Here is a 22,471-nt window from a genome sequence, read left to right on the forward strand (position 1 = left end):
ACATACATTCGGGGCAAGTGCAATGTCGCAGCAGATGCACTGTCTCGTTTTACCTTCATTTAATTTTTTTCAGCAGAAACCCCAGAGCCGACCCAACGTCATCTCTTATCCCACCTTGGTCTCAGCTGCCATTGGTTTAAAGCAGCTTGACCCAGCTCATCAATCAATCCTTAGCACGCAACACACTCAAGGCCTACCACACAGTTTGGAACCAAGTGTAAGAAAGAGATGGAAGGCGTGTGATCTGATGCATTGATCAAGATGTTACAGTTTATTCATTAAAAAAAAGGGGGATGAATCCATACAAGTATCTACGTGTTCATAAAACCAGGTTACAAGTATACACATTAAAATAAGAAAATAGACATGCCCATGCAAGGGCAAGTGCTAGAATTTGGTTGATGTGTTTCGAGGAAAACCCTCTTCATCAGAGCCTTGTAGAATGACAAGAGAGGTCTATATAGTATTGTGGATCCACATACAGGGGAGTGGCTAGTTGGAAGAAGTGTCACATGGTAAGCGATGAATTCTCCTGTGCTCTAAGTTTGTCCGCATCCCAGTGCTCTAGATGGAATAAATACCAAAAGCATATATAATACAGAGCTTATATATAAAATGGTGATGAAATTGTATGCCATACAATACAGACCAAGGGACGTGTAAAAAATATTAATAATAAAATTGAAATTAAATATGAAATGTTTGAATTATAAAAATATTTAAAAAAATATATTTAGGTATTGAAGCGATTGGATTGCTAAAGCATTATAAAACCATTATAAAAACATTATTAAAAAACATTAAAAAGCCAAAGAAAAGCCACAAACTACGTATTATCTTATGGTATTGCTAGGGGAGAATTAAAGACATTGCTATTTGCTGGAGTGGGTATGCTGTACATGATTGCAAATGAAGCGCAAGTGTAAATAGACCTTGTGCAAATATGAAATACATATATATATATATCTATATCTATATAGATATATAGATATATATAATACTATCTATCTATCTATCTATCTATCTATCTATCTATCTATCTATCTATCTATCTATCTATCTATCTATCTATATATATCTATATATATATATATAGATATATATCTATATATATATATATATATAGATATATATCTATATATAAAAAAAACATATATATAAAAATGCATATATATATGAACACTTATAAAGATATTAAATTGTCATATAAAATCTACAGCACATAATAATATATACACAGAATATATACATAGGCAAGAGTGTGTTCTGCAGAACACATTGATCAATGCATCAGATCACGCGCCTTCCACCTCTTTCTTACACTTGGCTTACTTCGGACCACCCCTGGTCAGTTTAGGCAGCGGGACTCGCATGATCATCTTTTAATTTATCTTTTCCTTTTGAAAGTACTACCATTTTATATCAACAACGCCTTCACGAGCGCAGGAGAAAATTCTTTCTTTGTTTATATTGTCACCCAGCTTGGAACGCCTTCTGCAAGTTTCGGGGCAACATCACCAGTCACTAAGCACGTACTAGCTTTCATTTCATATTGCCACACACAATTGGCTCTATCACACAACACCATCAGACTATACTTAGCCGGAATCCAACACTTCCTGGCCTTACAGGATCCCGCAAAGCTGTCCTTGTTCGCAGCCCATGCGATCCGAGCCATCCTTCATGGCATTCAGAAGCAGCAGCCCATAGCCAACTCCAAACGCTTGCCCATCAGGAGTACCATCTTCAGAGACATGTCGACTATCCTCTCTCGTTCCTCCGTTTGGCTTTCTTCCCAGCTTGGTCATTCAAGCGGCTATCTACCTAGCCGAATACAGTTTTTTTAAGGCCTAGCAAGTTTACCTGTAATAGCCCTGCTGGCAAGGTACTGTGTAGACATCACCTGGCTCGCTTCTAAGACCATTTCATTCTCCACCTCGCAGTATCCAAAACTCAGCAATCTGGCCCCGGGGTCGACATCCGTTTATTCAAGACAAACAACATCTGGTGCCCAGTAGCGATACTACTGTCGCTCCTACCCAGCCAGTTGAAGTCTAGTCCCCTGCTACCTTTCCTGACCAACCCCTTGAGTGGCTGCCCGTCCATCAAGCACGTCAGGATACTCCTGTGCAACCAAGGCCTCAACCTCAGTCGGTACTCTGGACACACCTTCCGAATTGGAGTAGCCTCGGCCGCATCCCAGCACGGGGTTCCAGACCATATCATCAAGAGATTAGGCAGGTGGAAATCCACCTGCTTTGCCTGGTACATCCTGAATCCTCAGGTAGAAATGTCGCAAGCATTTATCAGACTTGCTCAGTAAATAACATTAAACCAATAAAGAGCTTTCACCCCTACCTGAATGTTTTTGACCCTTTTTTGGGATACCGACCAGCAGACCAGGGCACACTTCAGGTCCATGCCATGTTGTAAGTCTTGTGGCGTGTTTATGTGGTTCACATCCATCCCGGTTGAAGGGCTTCGACCATAAATAAGAAGGCAAGAATGGTGGCCTGAATTTATGGGGGGGGAGTCCGGGGGGTATTTGAGCAGCCCACTCATCTGTGGTCTATTTCGGTTCCTGTGCGCGATACCCTCCCTCCCATTTCCTTTTTCAGGGCATTTCTCAATTAATTTATCTCCATAAATATCTATTACTTATCTTAGGTATGCCCCCTTTTTTGGTATACCGACCAGCAGACCAGGGCAAACTTCAGGTCCATTTCATGTTGTAAGTAATTGTGGCGTGTTTATGTGGTTCACATCCATCCCAGTTGAAGGGCTTCGACCATAAATATAATATAATATATACACAGCGGGTAAAATAAGTATTGAGAACGTCACCATTTTTCCAGGTAAATCTATTTCTAAAGGTGCTATTGACATGAAATTTTCACCAGATGTCGGTAACAATCAATGCAATTCATAATACAAAGAAACCAAAACAAATAAGTTCAGAAATTAGGTTATTTGTAATAAAATGGAATGACACAGAGAAAAAGTATTGAACACATGAAGAGAGGTGCAAAAAGGCATGGAAAGCCAAGACACTAGCTGAAATCTATCAGTAATTAGAAAGCAATCCTGCCCCTTGTCAGTGCAAATTAATATCAGCTGGTTCAGTCTCAACTGATGGCCTTAAAAGTGAGGCTCAATTAGAGAAGAAGAGAGCTAAGGGAGGGGTAGGAGTAGGAGGTGTAGCAGAGAAGATGGTAATGGAATAAATGTTAGGATAGAACATTCTGGAGACAGCGAAGAACCTGCTAACCTGTCCAGAGGTGAATCTAAGGGATTCAGAGAGGGTCAGCAGTGAAGTGTAGTAGAACGCACAATAACGTCATGATATATTATTGTCTGCTGCGAGGTGACGTAGTATATAGGGATATTAGGTGGCTGTGGCCGCAGGGGGACAATATAAGGGGAAGAGGAGACCCTGTTGCTGGATCTTAATCCGAGCAAGGTTGGGGGAAATTTGGGTGGGAGTATGTTTACACATATGGGAATAAAATTAGTGTCTATATTTGGACCCTGCAACTTTTTGTGGCTCCAGGATAAACATTTAGGCCATTACGGCGGAAAAGGATAAAGTTAAGGCAATAACATGTCACTCAATAAGGGAAGGTATGCTTGACAACAGTAGTAATAAATCGTAAAATGGTTATAGGGAGATCGATGGCAGTACATTAACTACTTAACGACCGCGCTATAGCCGAATGACGGCTACAGCGTGGCTCGATAACTCTGGGAGGGCATACATTGATGTCCTCCCAGAATCTTGCTCCCACGCGCCCCCTGGGGCGTGCACCCGGGAACATCCGGATCCAGCGCATCACGGCTCACGGTAAATGGCCGCTGACAGAGGGGAAAAAACAGGGAGGGGGAGGCGCCGACCTGAGTGTAGTATTAAAATGAATTGTATGTATTAAAATGATGACTTTAATAGGATAAGATTAAAAACACTTACAAGATGATAGAAGATGCATGCTCGTCAAAGTAAAGTGCTGACAGAGGGGAGAAGGGAGAGATCAGATGCTGCTGCAGCGCTGTGGGCTGGATGTGTAGTGCCCACAGCGCTGATTTGTGCCCACTCCAGCCATTCAACCAGCCATCCATCCATCCTGAGCCAGCCATCCATACTGAGCCAGCCAGCCATCCATCCATCCATACTCAGCCAGCCATCCATCCATCTATCCATGCTCAGCCAGCCATCCATTAATCTATCCATGCTCAGCCAGCCAGCCATCCATCCATCCATGCTCAGCAAGCCATCCATACTCAGCCAGCCATCCGTACTCAGGAATAATCATCCATGCTCAGCCATCCGTCAATACTCAGCAATACTCATCCATCCATGCTCAGCCATCCATCCATACTCAGCAATACTCATCCATCTATCCATACTCAGCCAGCCATCCACACTCAGCAATACTCATCCATACTCAGCAATACTCATCCTTCATCCATGTTCAGCCATCCCATCCATACTCAGCAATACCCAGCCATACTCACCTGTACCCAGCCATTTAATCCATACTCAGCCGTACCCAGCCATCCCATCCGTACTCAGCCGTACCCAACCGTACTCAGCTGTACCCAGCTGTACCCAGCTATCCCTGCCATACCCAGCCATACTCATTCATGCTCAGTCATCCCATCCATACTCAGCCATCCCCATCCACGGCTCATCCAACCCCATTCATGCTCATCCATGCCACATGAGTTCTCATCCATGCCACATCCATGCCACTAGAGTGCCTCATAAAAGTGTAATAAGTAGTCAAATTAGATTTGACATTTATACCCCTAGAACGCCTGATGGTGCTCCTTGCAGGTTGGGCCTCTCTATGTGGACAGACTGTGTAAAAGTCTCACACATGTGGTATCGCCGTACTTGGGAGGAGTAGGAGAATCTATTTTGGGGTGTAATTTTTGGTATAAAGAAATATTGTATAAATGGACAACTTTGTGTAAAAAAAATGCGTTTTCATTTTCTTTACACATTTTCCAGAAACTTGTAGAAAAAAATGACATGTTCAAAAGACTCACTATGCCTCATAGATTATATGTTGGGTTGTTTTCTTTCCAAAATGGGGTCATTTTTGGGGAGTTTCCTTTGTCCTGATGCTCCAGGGCCTTCAAAAGTGTAAGAGGTAGTCAAGAAATTATATGTGTAAGTTATGCTCCAAGAACCCCTTGACAGTGCTCCCTGCATGTTGCGCCTCTGTATGTGGCCACGATGTGTAAAAGTCTCAGACATGTGGTATCGTCATACTCAGGAGGAGTAGTAGAATGTGTTTTGGGGCGTAATTTGGGCTATGCATATGCTGTGTGTGAGAAATAACCTGCAAATATAACAATTTTGTGAAAAAAAATCTTGATTTTGCAAAGAATTGTGGGAAAAAAATTACAACTTCAAAAAACTTACCATGCCTCTTACTAAATACCTTGGAATGTCTACTTTCCAAAAAGGGGTTATTTGGGGGGTATTTGTACATCCTGGCTTGTTAGGCCGTGAGTACATCAGGTGTGATCAATTTTCAGAGATTGGCACCATAGCTTGTTATAACTTTCACAAAGACCAAATAATATACGCCTATTTGGGTTATTTTTACCAAAGATATGTAGCAGTATAAATTTTGGCCAAAATTTATGAAGAAAAATTACTAATTAGCAAAATTGTATAACGAAAACTAAGAAAAATGCATTTTTTTTACAGAATGTTCGGTCTTTTTTCTATTATAGCGCAAAAAATAAAAAACCCAGGAGGTGATTAAATACCACCAAAAGAAAGCTCTATTTGTGTGAAAAAAAGGACAAAAATTTCATATAAGTAGAGTGTTGCATGACTGAGTAATTGTCATTAAAAATGTGAGAGCAACGAAAGCTGAAAATTGGTCAGGTTAGGAAGGGGGTTTAGGTGTCCAGTGGTCAAGTGGTTAAGTATGTCAGACCCAAGAGTCTAATGGCTAGGTTGCAGAGATACAGTATATATAATAGGAAAAAAAATGTGAGCACTGCTATGTATATAAAAACCACACCGTGAATTTTGCACATTATTATAATGTTTGTTTATATATATAAAAACATAACTCCAAGGTATTCTGATAAACTAATAAATAAAAGTGTGGTAATTGTGTAAAAGTATGTTGATAGGAAACAGTACGAAAACTAATCATTCAAGTTATGTAACACATACCAAAACTTGAAAATCTTGTCTGTGTAAAAGCAACACTTGAGTTTAATGTGTAAGCCATGTATTTCGATGACACTGCAAAGAAAATATGAGCTGGGGGAAAAGTTGTCAAGTCATTCTGACATGCAATATCCACTCACGCTTACTTTTTACTATTTCTGAAGTATATTTGTTTTGGTTATCATTCTGACTTTTTTTTTTTCTTGCTTTATTTGCCTTTTAACTACAACGTAACTTTATTGAATAGATTGTAGGCGGGTTCAGCCTAATAAAAATAAGCAGGCAGTGGTTCATTCTCAGAAGAAGACAGATATTTTCACTAAAGGACATCGAAGGGCCAACTGAGAAGGTAAGAGAGAGAGATCCTTTTAAAAAATGCATATATTCTACTTATAGTACAGCATTAGTATCACGCATTTATGCACACCATGGGGCTTACTATGTGATGTGTAATTAAATAGCCCATCGGAAAATATATAGTACTAAACATAAAATAAACACACAAAAATGACTGCTGTAATGATTAATTTTATGGTTACATTAACCAGAACTGATTACCTTAGAGAGTATGTTACTGTGGTCAGAATGCAGAAATATGATTATGCATATTGTTACATGATTATTCTTAACCCATTTATGACCACCTAACATAATTATGCAGCAGCAAAAGCGTGGGCTTTAACACCCACCCGACACACATACGTGACGCTGGACAGACAACGTTTCTGTGCTGAGTGCTTGCTCACTGCACACTCCCAGCACAGAGACAGAGTAGTAACACACAACTCTTGGTCCTCTCTTTTTATCGGTACCCAGTGGGACCAGCTCCTGATCATGTGACCACTGTAACAGCCAGTCACAGTAGTCACTTGATCAGCTGATCATCCTGCCCCTGGTGTTTAGAACTTCTTAAAGGGATGCCCAGTTAAACATGACTACATGTATACAGAGATCCCCTACACTATGAATAAGTCATTCATGCAGAAATTACTAAAGGCAAAAAATGAGAACATGCAGCCACAAAAGTATAGAATGATTAGTTCATAATCATGAAGACATAATTATTCGATAGGTGTAAAAGACAAGTAACTGGCATACCAACCGAGCATAACTACTTCCCTATCGCTGTATGTTTATGAAGAGCAAAGTGGTGGGTGCTTTTACTGTAATGCTATTTATAAGCACTGCAGAAATCACCTTCGTATGGCCAGCATGTTTGTTAATGGCTGTGATTAAACTTAGTTGGTCCTCAGTAGGGATGAGCTTCGAGTTCGAGTCGAACTCATGTTCGACTCCAACATTGGCTGTTCGCAAGTTCACCGAACAGCGAACAATTTGGGGTGTTCGCGGCAAATTCGAATGCCGCGGAACACCCTTTAAAAGTCTATGGGAGAAATCAAAAGTGCTAATTTTAAAGGCTAATATGCAAGTTATTGTCATAAAAAGTGTTTGGGGACCTGGGTCCTGCCCCAGGGGACATGGATCAATGCAAAAAAAAGTTTTAAAAACGGCCGTTTTTTCAGGAGCAGTGATTTTAATAATGCTTAAAGTCAATCAATAAAAGTGTAATATCCCTTTAAATTTCGTACCTGGGGGGTGTCTATAGTGTGCCTGTAAAGGGGCGCATGTTTCCTGTGTTTAGAACAGTCTGACAGCAAAATGACATTTTGAAGGAAAAAACTCATTTAAAACTACCCGCGGCTATTGCATTGCCGACAATACACATAGAAGTTTATTGATAAAAACGGCATGGGAATTCCCCAAAGGGGAACCCCGAACCAAAATTAAAAAAAAAAATGACGTGGGGTTCCCCCTAAATTCCATACCAGACCCTTCAGGTCTGGTATGGATATTAAGGGGAACCCCGCGCCAAAAAAAAAAAAAAAAAACGCCGTGGGGTCCCCCCAAAAATCCATACCAGACCCTTATCCGAGCACGCAACCTGGCAGGCCGCAGGAAAAGAGGGGGGGACGAGAGTGCGGCCCCCCCTCCCTCCTGAACCGTACCAGGCCACATGCCCTCAACATTGGGAGGGTGCTTTGGGGTAGCCCCCCAAAACACCTTGTCCCCATGTTGATGAGGACAAGGGCCTCATCCCCACAACCCTGGCCGGTGGTTGTGGGGGTCTGCAGGTGGGGGGCTTATCGGAATCTGGAAGCCCCCTTTAACAAGGTGACCCCCAGATCTCGGCCCCCCCCCTGTGTGAAATGGTAAGGGGGTACATAAGTACCCCTACCATTTCACGAAAAAAGTGTCAAAAATGTTAAAAATGACAAGAGACAGTTTTTGACAATTCCTTTATTTAAATGCTTCTTCTATCTTCCTTCATCTTCTGGTTCTTCTGGCTCTTCTGGCTCTTCTGGCTCTTCTGGTTCTTCCTCCGGCGTTCTCGTCCAGCATCTCCTCCGCGGCGTCTTCTTCTCCTCGGGCCGCTCCGCACCCATGGCATGGGGGGGAGGCTCCCGCTCTTCTCTTCTTCTCTTCTTCTTTTCTTCTCTTCTTCTCTTCTTCATTTTCTTCTCCGGGCCGCTCCGCAATCCATGCTGGCATGGAGGGAGGCTCCCGCTGTGTGACGGCGCTCCTCGTCTGACAGTTCTTAAATAACAGGGGGGCGGGGTCACCGGGTGGCCCCGCCCCCCGTTATTTAAGAACTGTCAGACGAGGAGCGCCGTCACACAGCGGGAGCCTCCCTCCATGCCAGCATGGATTGCGGAGCGGCCCGGAGAAGAAAATGAAGAAGAGAAGAAGAGAAGAAGAGAAGAAAAGAAGAAAAGAAGAAGAGAAGAAGAGAAGAGCGGGAGCCTCCCCCCCATGCCATGGGTGCGGAGCGGCCCGAGGAGAAGAAGACAGAAGACGCCGCGGAGGAGATGCTGGACGAGAACGCCGGAGGAAGAACCAGAAGAACCAGAAGAGCCAGAAGAACCAGAAGATGAAGGAAGATAGAAGAAAGAAGAAGCATTTAAATAAAGGAATTGTCAAAAACTGTCTCTTGTCATTTTTAACATTTTTGACACTTTTTTCGTGAAATGGTAGGGGTACTTATGTACCCCCTTACCATTTCACACAGGGGGGGGGCCGGGATCTGGGGGTCACCTTGTTAAAGGGGGCTTCCAGATTCCGATAAGCCCCCCGCCCGCAGACCCCCACAACCACCGGCCAGGGTTGTGGGGATGAGGCCCTTGTCCTCATCAACATGGGGACAAGGTGTTTTGGGGGGCTACCCCAAAGCACCCTCCCAATGTTGAGGACATGTGGCCTGGTACGGTTCAGGAGGGAGGGGGGGCCGCACTCTCGTCCCCCCCTCTTTTCCTGCGGCCTGCCAGGTTGCGTGCTCGGATAAGGGTCTGGTATGGATTTTTGGGGGGACCCCACGCCGTTTTGTTTTTTTTTTTTGGCGCGGGGTTCCCCTTAAAATCCATACCAGACCTGAAGGGTCTGGTATGGAATTTAGGGGGAACCCCACGTCATTTTTTTTTTTTAATTTTGGCCGGGGTTCCCCTTAATATCCATACCAGACCTGAAGGGCCTGGTATGGAATTTAGGAGGACTCCCACGTCATTTTTTTTTTTTAATTTTGGTTCGGGGTTCCCCTTTGGGGAATTCCCATGCCGTTTTTATCAATGAACTTCTATGTGTATTGTCGGCAATGCAATAGCCGCGGGTAGTTTTAAATGAGTTTTTTCCTTCAAAATGTAATTTTGCTGTCAGACTGTTCTAAACACAGGAAACATGCGCCCCTTTACAGGCATACTATAGACACCCCCCAGGTACGAAATTTAAAGGGATATTACACTTTTATTGTTTGACTTTAAGCATTATTAAAATCACTGCTCCTGAAAAAACGGCCGTTTTTAAAACTTTTTTTTGCATTGATCCATGTCCCCTGGGGCAGGACCCAGGTCCCCAAACACTTTTTATGACAATAACTTGCATATAAGCCTTTAAAATTAGCACTTTTGATTATTCATGTTCGTGTCCCATAGACTTTAACGGTGTTCGCATGTTCGAACGAACTTTTTTCCTGTTCGCATGTTCTGGTGCGAACCGAACAGGGGGGTGTTCGGCTCATCCCTAGTCCTCAGATGGCTCACATCAAATGCACAGTATACACAACAATCCGAGCAGCATGAGGACCAATCACAACAATCACATACAAACAATCAGAAAATCGTACGAAAAATACTGCTTTCAAAGCGATCGTAAAATAATTTGATCATTAGTACATAACTTTCGAGAGCCAATCACAACAGTTCATCTGATATTATCTGATCAGACAAGCACAAAAAATTTTCTTCTACAATACCAAATCATACGATTTTCGTTAAATCAATACAGTTGTAATTCGAAAATACAATACAAATTCACTACAACACATTACATCAATTTTTATTCTTTCGTACTAGAATTTTTGTAACTTTAGTAAACTTTTTATTTTCAGTATGAGATTAGCATGCAAAAAAAAAAAAAGAAAACGGATGCTCATACGTCCAATAATCTCATTGTGTGTACCAAGCATTAGGCTAGGTTCACGCTATTGAGGTTTTCCTGCATCTGCATTTGCACAGGCACAATTAAATAGATTAGGGGAGTGGTGTGATCTCATACATAATCCCATTGGAAGATATCATCCCTAATATAGTACAAAACCAAAATATTTTATGTGTGAAGAGGGACTTTAACCGGTTCAATACAGGGCATTTTCACCCCCTTCCTTCCCAGACCAATTTTTAGTTTTCAGCGCTGTCGCACTTTAAAAGACAATTGCGCGGTCATGCTATGTTGTAACCAAACAAAATTGACGTCTTTTTTTCCCCACAAATAGAGCTTTCTTTTGGTGGTATTTGATCACCTCTGCGGTTTTTATTTTTTGCGCTATAAACAAAAGAAGAGCGACAATTTTGAAAAAAAACACAATATTTTTTACTTTTTGCTATAATAAATATCCCAATTTAAAAAAAAAAAATTTTCCTCAGTTTTGGCCGATACGTATTCTTCTACATATTTTTGGTAAAAAAAATCGTATATTGATTGGTTTGCGCAAAAGTTATAGCCTCTATAAAATACGGGATAGATTTATGGCATTTTAAAAAAAAAATAATTTATTTATTTTTTTTACTAGTAATAGCGGCGATCGCAATTTTTTTTCGTGACTGCGACATTATGGCGGACACATCGGACACTTTTGACACGTTTTTGGGACCATTCACATTTATACAGCGATCAATGCTATAAAATTGCATTGATTACTGTATAAATGTGACAGGCCACTAGGGGGACACAAGGGGTTAAATATGTTTCCTAGGGAATGATTCTAACTGTAGGGGGCGGGGACATACACACACAGATCCACGGTTGGGCCCGGTTAACGGGCAATCGCGGGTGCCCGGCAGACATTGCGGCCGCCAGGCACACGCACCGGGTCCCGAGCAACGCGGCGGCCCCCTAGATGGCTGGGAAGCCCAGGACGTCATATGACGTCCACCCAGGATGGGAGATCCCATCTGTGGACGTCATTTGACAATACGCCAGTAGTGAAGTGGTTAAGTAAATCTCCAATGGTATTGTACACAGAACATTTACATCATTTAAAAATAATTATACATCTTTATTTCTACAAGGTAAAAGATTTTTTATATAAAAAAGTATATAAATTCCACGCCACTTAGGTTATAGATTATATGGGGACTTGAGTTGTAGGGTCCCTAGAGACTGTTAGATGTAGGTCAATGCATTTCATGGGATAACCCGCTTCTTCTGGACCTCCTATTTCCACCCGGTAAAATGGTCATTGCAGTGGTAACAAAAAAAATGTAATAAATATTACATATTGTACAAGAAAGTACAATAAAGCTGAAGAACAGCATCTATAATATTACATCATAATATAGCTAATAACAATGAATCTATCCCCCGTTTTGAAGATGGGGCAACAGTAACAAAAAAAAAAAAAAAAAAGGAAACACCTAAGCTATCACATGTGCATACTAACATGCACATACGCCTCTACATACACCGAAATATATGAATCAAAAAGGATATTCTCTTCATACGTACAGTAAAGGGAAAAAAAGTATTTGATCCCCTGCTGATTTTGTACGTTTGCCCACTGACAAAGAAATAATCAGTCAATAATTTTAATGGTAGGGTTATTTTAACAGTCAGAGACAGAATAACAACAAAAATATCCAAAAAAACGCATTTCAAAAAAGTTATAAATTGATTTGCATTTTAATGAGTGAAATAAGTATTTGATCCCCTATCAATCAACAAGATTTCTGGCTCCCAGGTGTCTTCTATACAGGTAATGAGCTGAGATTAGGAGCACTCTCCTAAAGGGAGTGCTCCTAATCTCAGCTTGTTACCTGTATAAAAGACACCTGTCCACAGAAGCAATCAATCAATCAGATTCCAATCTCTCCACCATGGCCAAGACCAAAGAGCTGTCCAAGAATATCAGGGACAAGGCTGGAATGGGCTACAAGACCATCGCCTAGCAGCTTGGTGAGAGGGTGATAATAGTTGGTGCGATTATTCGCAAATAGAAGAAACACAAAATAACTGTCAATCTCCCTCGGTCTGGGGCTCCATGCAAGATCTCACCTCATGGAGTTTCAGTGATCATGAGAACGGTGAGGAATCAGCCCAGAACAAATCAGTAGGGGATCAAATACTTTTTCCCCTCAGTGTACGTCAAATTTAGTCAAGTCCACCTATCAACAGAGTACAGTGAAACAAAGAAGGCAGGTAGGGGAACAAATCTAATGATATCCCACTAGCCTGTGGGGTAGAAGATGACCCGATAGGGAGCCCATCAGAAGCATGTAGCACTCTAAACAGAAAAAATATATATATGTGTATAAGAGTGTACCCATCTGGCCAAAAGAGGCTCATAGTAACCAAGCCTGATCATGAATAACACATGTGACTAGGCACATTTTCCCAAAATCTATGAGAGGCTTATCTCTCACAGGAGTGCAGATGGGATGATTCATGCATGCCGTAATCCCCAAAAATAGGGTTATGTAAAATCTTATTAAAACTTTAGCATACATAAAGGCATTAAGTAACCATCCAAAGCTGGGAATAAAGTCCAAGTAAGCTTGAATTGAGATATTTAGCTTGCAATGATTAGAAAATCAGTGTCCAGCAAAATTAAGCCTGCTCACCAGATATAATGTCTCCACACCTTACCCCCCAAAATGGCATCCAAACAAATGGTTTCTTTGGCCTCCATATAAATCACCCAGGGAAGGATCATTCTGGATATATACATTACATACAATTTTTTCTAATTTGTGATGGAGAAAGGAGACAGGCTGTCCATGTGGGATGAGAGGAGCAAGTCTGGAGTGAAATCATGGGTTTGAGAAACCTAAAGAAGCTTTGTTTTTCGTTTATGCACATACAGTAATAAATATGCTTGTCATGCTGATCTTTCGATGTGCTGCTGAAAGGGTTAAAATACCCTGTGCTCGCAGCACTTGGAGAGTGGGACTGCTGCTCTGACTCAAAAGCAGTGGCCTGGCAATCCAGAGGTCCAAAATACCCAGTGTGTACACTGCTCTGATTTAAAGTTGGCTATACATGGATCAAATTTCCTCCTACACTTCAATAACATGCTGGTAGGTTAATTGGCTCCTGTCCAAATTGGCCCCAGTACTGCATGTGTATGTATGCATGAGAGATAGGGACCTTAGATTGTAAGCTCCATGAGGGCAGGGACTGTTAAAAAATGTAAAATGTGAAGTGCTGCATAAATTGATGGTGCTATATAAAAATTATAAATAAATTAGAGCAGTGTGTGTTTGTGTGTGTGTGTGGAACTCACGCTGCTAGTTGTGTATGAGAGCAGTGGTTCTTTGATGTGTTTCCGGCACAGGGTGTTTTAACGTAGTACTTAAAAAAACAAAAAGCGTATTTATCACTGTGTATGAAGTCTGGCTTTACAGGCACTTTAATACATGACAGGCTCATTTCAGATCAATATATCTTAGCTAAGAAGACAAGCACCAAACGTTGCCTTTCTTGAGGCACGATTGGTCTGACTGAAACTTCAGTTTAAGCAGACATCCCAACCTGCAAAAACTAATTTCAGGGAGGTGGCAAACTCATTTCAGGGAGGTGGCGCTTCGTGCTCGCAGCCACACCCCCCCCCCCCCACTGAAAAATATTTTTTAAATCGCTTTTTCAATATTTTTTTCACAGTGCTTCTGGGGAAGAGGATGGGGGGTGGGTGGTATGTGGCAGAGGACAGTGTCAGTAGTATTTTTTTACAATTTAATTTGTTTTAAAACAAATTTTCACATTTTTTTTGTGGGGAGTGGGTTGGGGTAGTGGACAGTGTTGGTAGGGCAGGGGAGAGTGGTATCAGTAGTTTTATTTTATTTTTTTTACACTTTTTCATTTTTTAGAATTTTTTTTTACAATCATTTTTTGATATTTTTTGGGGGGCTTTGGTGAAATGTCAGGGGTCTAAACAGACCCCTGACATCTCCTCTTTGAGACAGACAAAGGGACTGAGGACACAGATTCCCCAGTCCCTTTCTCAGCACTAAAGATAAATGAACAGGAGACAGAGGCTCCTGTTCATTCATAAACTGAGCAGAGTAAACACAGTTTACTCTGCTCAGCTATCACAGGACGCAGGAGCGATCGCACTCACTGCCGGTTCACACAGGGGCGACTTGTCAGGCGACCTAGCCGCCTGACAAGTTGCCTCCCGTTCTGTACTACGGAACCGTTCTAATAGGAGCGACGCAAGTCGCTCCGACTTAGAAAAAGGTTCCTGTACTACTTTGGGGCTGACTTGAGGCGACTTGCATAGACTTCTATACAGAAGTCGTTTTGCAAGTCGCCATGGAAGTCGTGTGCAGGTCGCCTCGGTGAGGCGACCTGCAAGTTGTGCCGCCCCTGTGTGAACCGGGGCTCACTGTGTCCTATTCCTGATTGTTCCCCCCCGCAGCCTGCAGTAGAGGTGGGGAGCCGGCTGCGGGGGACGAGGGGGGGTGGAGGAGGAGGACAGGAGTGGCAGAGGAGAACAGGGGGGGGGCGGACAAGGACACGGAGGGGGCTGGGAGAGGAGCACACAAGAAATAGCTGAGAATGATCGATGCGGCAGGAGGGACAGCTGTGAACACTGATCTCCCTTTATAGCTTTTTAGCTGACAACCTCAGCTAAAAGGGTGGGAGAGAAGGAGAAGTGGCTGTCAGCTAAAAATCTATACAAAGGAGATTGGTGTTCACAGCTGTTCCCCGCCGCACCGATCATTCTCAAGAGATCGGGAGGTGCTTGCGGGTGTGCGGGAGATACCGCAGAAATGCGGGAGACTCCCGCACCTCGTGGGAGACTTGGGATGTCTGGTTTAAGCCATATGATAAGATATGAGTTAATGTGTGACTCAATCAGTTCTGTCAAGGTTGATTTGTTGTAACGTTATACGTAGTATGCAGTTCTGGAGGTTGCTCATTACCACAGTGGTGCCCTGCTGGATCCTCGGAGGAGATACTTAAAAATGTGAAAAGATGGGAGCACCACACAAGTTTATAAAATATTTTATTCTGAAACATAGTTCAACATGTTTAGGAGGCTCGGCACTCCTCCCTCATCAGGGCTAAAATCAAGACTGTAAAGAAAACGAAAAGAATCTCTAAAAATTCCTGGAATATGTTAAAAAATAATATATATAAAATTATATGCATAAACAGGTATGATTACCCCAATGTACTCTTATTGAAGCTTAAAAAACCTCACTAAAAGAGTATAAGATACAGTTCATATACAATTCAGTCAATACAGCACAGACCGGTATTGTTACACAAATTTCAATAGAAACAACCTTATAAGATTTGGAATATGCAAAATCAGTTAAAATGGTTTACGCAGAGATTCTCCGTGTCAGGTGCAGTTTCTATAAAATATAGCATGAGGCAATAAGTTGCATAAATCTTAAAAAAAACGTATTTAAATCTTGGCTGAGGTATGGGGTAAGAAAATAAATGTGACATAAAAGTACAGTATGTATGGAACAGTTAGTGGGTGTACATGATATGTATAAACTTATGCAATATACAGTGTGTGTGTCTATATACAGTAAAACCTTGGATTGCGAGCATAATTCGTTCCAGAGACATGCTTGTAATCCAAAGCACTTGTATATCAAAGCGAATTCCCCCATAAGAAATAATGTAAACTCAAATGATTTGCTCCACAACCATTTATTCATAGGTCCTTCCATTTATAAAACATATAAAAATATTATAGCAATCTGACCAGGTTGTGTAACCATAACATGTCCATCCACAAATGGAAGCCTCCACAAGGGGATTAGAAGCAAAATCCAGCAGGAGCTACAGCGTATATAAGAGAAGAGTGGCGCCTCTAAATGTAGCAATATGTTGCTAAATGTTGTACCTCCATTAAATGTAACCATATTGCTACACTTAGAGGCGCCTCTCTTCTCTTTTATACTCCAGTTATGACATATCAAGAAATTGCTTAGAGGCGCCAGGGTAACACACAGGTTAATAGCAGAGCTTTCTGAGAACCCCCCCCCCCGTCTCCTCCTCTTCAATGAATTGAGCATGCAAGGAGGTCAGGTGGCGCTTGGCTCTCAGTGATTGTGTGGGACTCAGAGATGGGGCGTAGCCAGCCTTGGAGAGGTGAAGATGAATATGCCAGCCTGCCTTAAGCTCAACTGCAACATGTGTGATGCTGGAGTGCATCCAAGCAGAGGTATGTTTCTACTCTGCAATTTGGGCTCTCTGCAGCCCCATCTCTTACCTTACTGACATCCCTCCCCTACCCACATACACAGAACATTGTACACATTCATGGCCTGTGTGAGAAGCCTCTGCTTTCAGCTGTGTCCTAAGTCTCTGACCATCTCTATCATGACCACAATCTCTGACCCCATCTCTTGTATTAGGTCTGCTGTCTCTGCTATCATGTCCGCAGTCTCTGACCATCTCCTGTATCATGTCCACAGTCTCTGAGCATCTCCTGTATCATGTATGCAGTCTCTGACCATCTCCTGTATCATGTCTGCAGTCTCTGACCATCTCCCATATCATGTCTGCAGTATATAAGAAGGCCAGTATGGTGGCCTGAATTTATGGGAGGAGTCCGGGGGGTATTTAAGCAGACCACTCACCTGACGGTTCCAGTGCGCGATTCGTTAAATCAGCAAGACCCCCTTCAAAATGGAAAACAAGCAGCTCTTAACCCGGTTGGATTACCTTTATTTTGTTCAACCTGCTCTAAAAAAATGCAGCTACAGCGATTACCCAGATATCACCCTTTCCATGCAAGGACGTACGAGTACGTTCTAAGGTAGTGAAGGGGTTAAAATAGTAAAATGCTATGCATATTTTCCAAATTTTCTGGAACTGCAAATCTCACTAGGCTCAGAATGCCTTAATTGTAATTAAAGAATGTTGAATCTCAGTTTAATAAACTTCATAAAATTGAGCATTGCAAATGTGGATTATATCCTATACAGTAGTAAAACAAGTAAGCAAAACACAATGGGGGGGTCTAACAAGTAATATTTGTGTTTGTTATTTTAGATTTGCAATGGCGAACGAAGCAAGACCTTGTCCTTGTGAATTAGGAGATCAATTTGATTATAAAGGCCTTGGAGAGGAGGTACAAATTGAGCACATAAAAGCATATGTCACCAAACCAAAGACAACCACTGATAAGGCCATAATTGTTGTACAAGATGTCTACGGATGGGAACTAACTAATACCAGATATTTTGTTGATCTGCTTGCTGAACACGGATACACGTAAGACAAAAATATATTCCTTTTTATTCTTTTAATTTTGGTAATATTTTTCTGTCTTCGTACATAAAGCATAAACACACACACTGGGGGAGATTTACTAAAACTGGAGCATTCAGAATCTGGGGAAGCTGTGCTTGGTAGCCAATCGGCAATTCGAACAGTTTATTCAATTAAGCTTTGGCAATACAACCTGGAAGCAGATTGGTTTCTATGCAGAACTGCACCAGATTTTGAGATTTTGCACTCTCCAGCTTTAGTAAATAACCCCCACCGTGTACATGTGTTTTTTGTCGGTATATACTTTATATGCATATTGAAAAGAAGTGAATGCAAATCATTGCTAGTTACAGCTGCTGAAACTGCAAACACTATCCTTATATTAGCAAGAGAGTCCTTCGCTTAGATTATATTAAACTATTTTCACTGTGAGTTTTTCACAGAAGGATTTTATATGCAGCATACCACTGCTTTGCTGTATGTATGCAGTTTGCACCAAAATCTACTTACATTACCCCCCCCTATTTTCATAATACATATCAAAATTAGGCCTATTCTTCCACAAAACATGACAAGGTGGAGGAAAAGGTGCTGCGTATGGAGATAGTAGGGGGCAAACTGGTCTTGGAAAATAAAGCAGTGTTAGGTTTGCACAAAGTGAGAGGCATGGCAAAGCTGCTTTTCCTTGCACAAAGTGACTGACCAGTCCAGCCACAGAACACACAGGAGGTAGGTGACTGGCTCACAAAGTCTGTATTCTCTACCTCTCGGGTGCAGGGCCCAGCTGAGCTGAGCTATGACACTTCATTACACTTCAATCTCCTCACAGAGAAGGTTGGATTTTTCAGCTTGCAGCAACACTATGGGGTTGATTTACTTAAGGAAAGTAGGCTGTTTGCTTTGCAAGAGAACTTTCGCTTAGCTGAGTGATTGTGATGAAAAATCACTTTGCAAAAAATACCCAATCAAGTGCAAGGCAATAAAGATATACTTAAAAAAAAGATAAGCGCGCAACCACAAATTAATTCATATACAGTGAGCCTAAATAATTATGAACATATGACACCTAAATGGCATATAATAATAGAACTGTATACAAAACAGCAGTGATATATTACAGTGAAAAATGGTGAAAAATAAAAACGCTACCCAAAAACGCCCATGTGAAAACAGTGATGTGCACCACAAAAATGTTTCACAAAAATGTATCAAAAATGTTACAAAAGAATCTATAACAATAGTGCTCTGATGCTAACAAAGTCCATTGTAAGTAATGATGTGAGTATGAAAATTCCAAATATTTAACAACCTATAGTGCTATATTATGAACAAAAGTCCATATAGATGATAACGTGAGCATGAAAATTCTCAATATTCAGGAGAGATAGGAATAGGATGTTCCTGCAGCCAAAAACTTGTGATATTAATGCCGCTTACCAGATCAGTTGGACCTCAAGTTATAGAGATCATGGCAGCCTGTTGCATCAGCCTGCCGGCATCGATAGTCTCCACCTGTCCTTCAATCCAGGGAATGCGCTTTCAGTCAGCCTCAATGACCAAAGGTAACTCCTCACTCCTTTTAAGAACTACACTCCGGAAAACATATAACCACCCTTGATCCAGATCTCTTTGCAATGATGATCCCAGAGGAATTACACTCAATAGGGGATAAAAAAGGAAGGCTTCATAGTGCAGTTAAACTTCAAAAAAGGGGGGTTTATTTCACTAAAACTCCACAGCAATTCCAATAAAACTTCACAGCAAGCATTCACAGCAAGCTAGCAAACATAAAAAAATCATAAAAACGGGAACAAAAAAACGGATAAAAACTATTGAAAAAATAGCTCAAGGATCAAACCAAGTAGCTGGGAGCAAAAAAATGTGATGACGTGAGCTGATTCTGATGTCATCACGTTTTTTTTGCTTCCAGCTACTTGGTTTGATCCTTGAGCTATTTTTTCAATAGTTTTTATCCGTTTTTTTGTTCCCGTTTTTATGATTTTTTATGTTTGCTAGCTTGCTGTGAATGCTTGCTGTGAAGTTTTATTGGAATTGCTGTGGAGTTTTAGTGAAATAAACCCCCCTTTTTTTAAGTTTAACTGCACTATGAAGCCTTCCTTTTTTATCCCCTATTGAGTGTAATTCCTCTGGGATCATCATTGCAAAGAGATCTGGATCAAGGGTGGTTATACGTTTTCTGGAGTGTAGTTCTTAAAAGGAGTGAGGAGGGGGGGCAGGAGGCAGAGCCTAGCGGAGCAGACATGCATTGTTAGAGCTCCACACCGCTGAGGAGAGAAGAGAAGGACAAAGTGGAGCCTGCAGGCTCAAAAGGTATCCATTTGAACCTTTTTGCCCCAGGGAACAAACTGTGAAAGTTTGGGCAGGAAATATGGTACTGGGAGGAAACCGTGGCAGAAATAATAATCACCTCACAAAGAGCTCACAGGCACTCACTGCAGCTGAAGCAGCTCCAGTCACCTCACAAGATACAGCATCAGGGCGCTCTCATAGACAGAAAATGTCACAGCAAGACTCTCCATTTGAGTCAGATACAGAACAAATCCTCTCACAAACTTCTCCACAAGCCTCCTCAGTATCCCCAGTAATATTATTACAATTTGAAAAGATGCTTCATAAGGCTTTAAAACAAACCTCAGACCAAATAACAAAAAGCCTAACCAAAGAAATAAGAGAGCTGGGAAACCGCACCGCAGCCTTAGAAATAAAAATGGATGAAATTGAAATTACAACCCAAGAAAATATAACAGAATTGGAACAATTAAAAAAAGAGAATTTAATACTTCAAACTAAGCTCGAAGATTACGAAAATAGAGCCAGACGTTCAAACTTGCGCATAAGGGGAATACCTGAAACTGTGACAGACCTGCAATCTACTATTACTGCTCTATTACAAGAACTAAAGCCAGATATCCCTGTTGAACGTTTAGAACTGGACAGAGTACACAGAGCCCTCACAGCCAAAAAGAAAGATGGACCCCCACGTGATATAATCACAAAATTTCATTATTACAGAACGAAAGAACAAATACTAATTGCTGCAAGAGAAAAAAAGGAACTTAATTTTCAAGGACACAATTATCAAATTTTTGCTGACCTATCCCAACTTACTATTACTAAAAGACGATCCATGAAACCCCAACTAATGGAACTGCAACGCCACAACATTATGTATCAATGGGGCTTCCCCTTTTCAGTCAGATTTAACTACCAAGGTACAATTTACAGAAGCAGATCAGCAGATGAACTACAACAAACCCTTTTAAAATTAAATCTGACAGAACCCACAAGCAGCAACACTCCCACACGCAGAAGAATGGCATCATCTTCACCTTCAGGCAGCACCCAGAAAATTTCAGAACAAAATGGGAATCATCATTCTCACAAAAGAGGCCATTATGCCACATCATCCATGGACCAAGAAGATTCAATGGACTGACATCCTAATTCCTGATATCTCTTCATTTATTATACTAAGAGATGGTTCTCTATAAAAAACCTATATTTATAACTGAATGTAACTGCATTCTGATAGTCACACACTGTGTGGGATCATGTTACATTCCAGTTATATTTCTTATTACTTCTGATTCATATAGCCTTAGAATATATAAGTGAAATAAGGAAATTCATGTTCAGTTATATATTAGCAGGTAATAACAATAGATTTATTACTTTTTAGGACAAATATGTTCAATAATCCAGAAGTAAATAAATAAAATAGGTGCAGCGCTAAAAACAAAAACACAAACCAAAAAAATATTTATAAAATACAATAATCCAGGGATGAAGAAAATAACACTAGGGTAATGTCTCCTATAAATAATGCAGAGCACAGAGAATGTCCAGATATTAAACATGAATCCACCAGGCAACCGTGATATTCACAGCAATGATGTGTGGCTGATAGAAGGACCCTTCACCAAAAACCGGATGGCCTCTCACCTGGTAACCAGGACCCTTCACAGAAGAGTCAAGCGAGCATTCCCATAGGGATCAACAAAGTGAAGATAAAGATCCAATGGCAGGAGACTCCTCCAGATAACCACGTAGCAGGGGGTCAGCGTGATTCCTGTGCTGATGTTTTCCAAGCTTCAGGACCATTGGCATCTTTAATTTTAGTCGGACTTCATGAAAGGAACCTTCTAAGCCTTACTTTCCAGCCATCCTCCACAGTCGACATAATCATTTCAATTTGCCATATAAACTCAGATTGAGTGAGAGAGAAGCTGTGAGGGAGTCCTGACCTTCCCGCCAATTTTTCCTGGCAGATGTGAGGGGGCACCCCAAGTTTCTGTCAGTGCCAGGCTGTAGACATCTGAGGGCAGAGCTCATGTCAGTGCCAGGCTGTGGGTTGTAATGGCCGATCACAGGGAATCACACAGCCACGGCTCCTGAGGGCTCAGCTGAGGTAATCACACTGAGAGTTATCATTCATCACCTGTAATCACTCTCAGTGTGATTACCTCAGCTGAG

At 41.5% G+C, this 22,471-nt stretch overlaps 1 protein-coding gene across 3 annotated transcripts in view; it reads left to right on the top strand.

Moving 5' to 3' along the window:
* CMBL (carboxymethylenebutenolidase homolog) overlaps nt 1-22,471 on the top strand; it is a 65,849-nt gene that overhangs the window by 22,248 nt on the left and 21,130 nt on the right. For 2 of the 3 annotated variants that reach the window (XM_073630381.1, XM_073630382.1), the window contains exon 2: nt 17,759-17,980. In XM_073630381.1, the coding sequence (XP_073486482.1) occupies nt 17,766-17,980 (215 nt within the window). In that variant the 5' untranslated portion in view covers nt 17,759-17,765. Of the gene's footprint in view, nt 1-6,434; nt 6,543-17,758; nt 17,981-22,471 lie in introns of those variants that run through there. The other variant, XM_073630380.1, reaches the window with a different exon arrangement.

Source organism: Aquarana catesbeiana, linkage group LG05 (genome assembly GCF_042186555.1).
Source record: "Aquarana catesbeiana isolate 2022-GZ linkage group LG05, ASM4218655v1, whole genome shotgun sequence".
Lineage (NCBI taxonomy): Eukaryota > Metazoa > Chordata > Amphibia > Anura > Ranidae > Aquarana > Aquarana catesbeiana.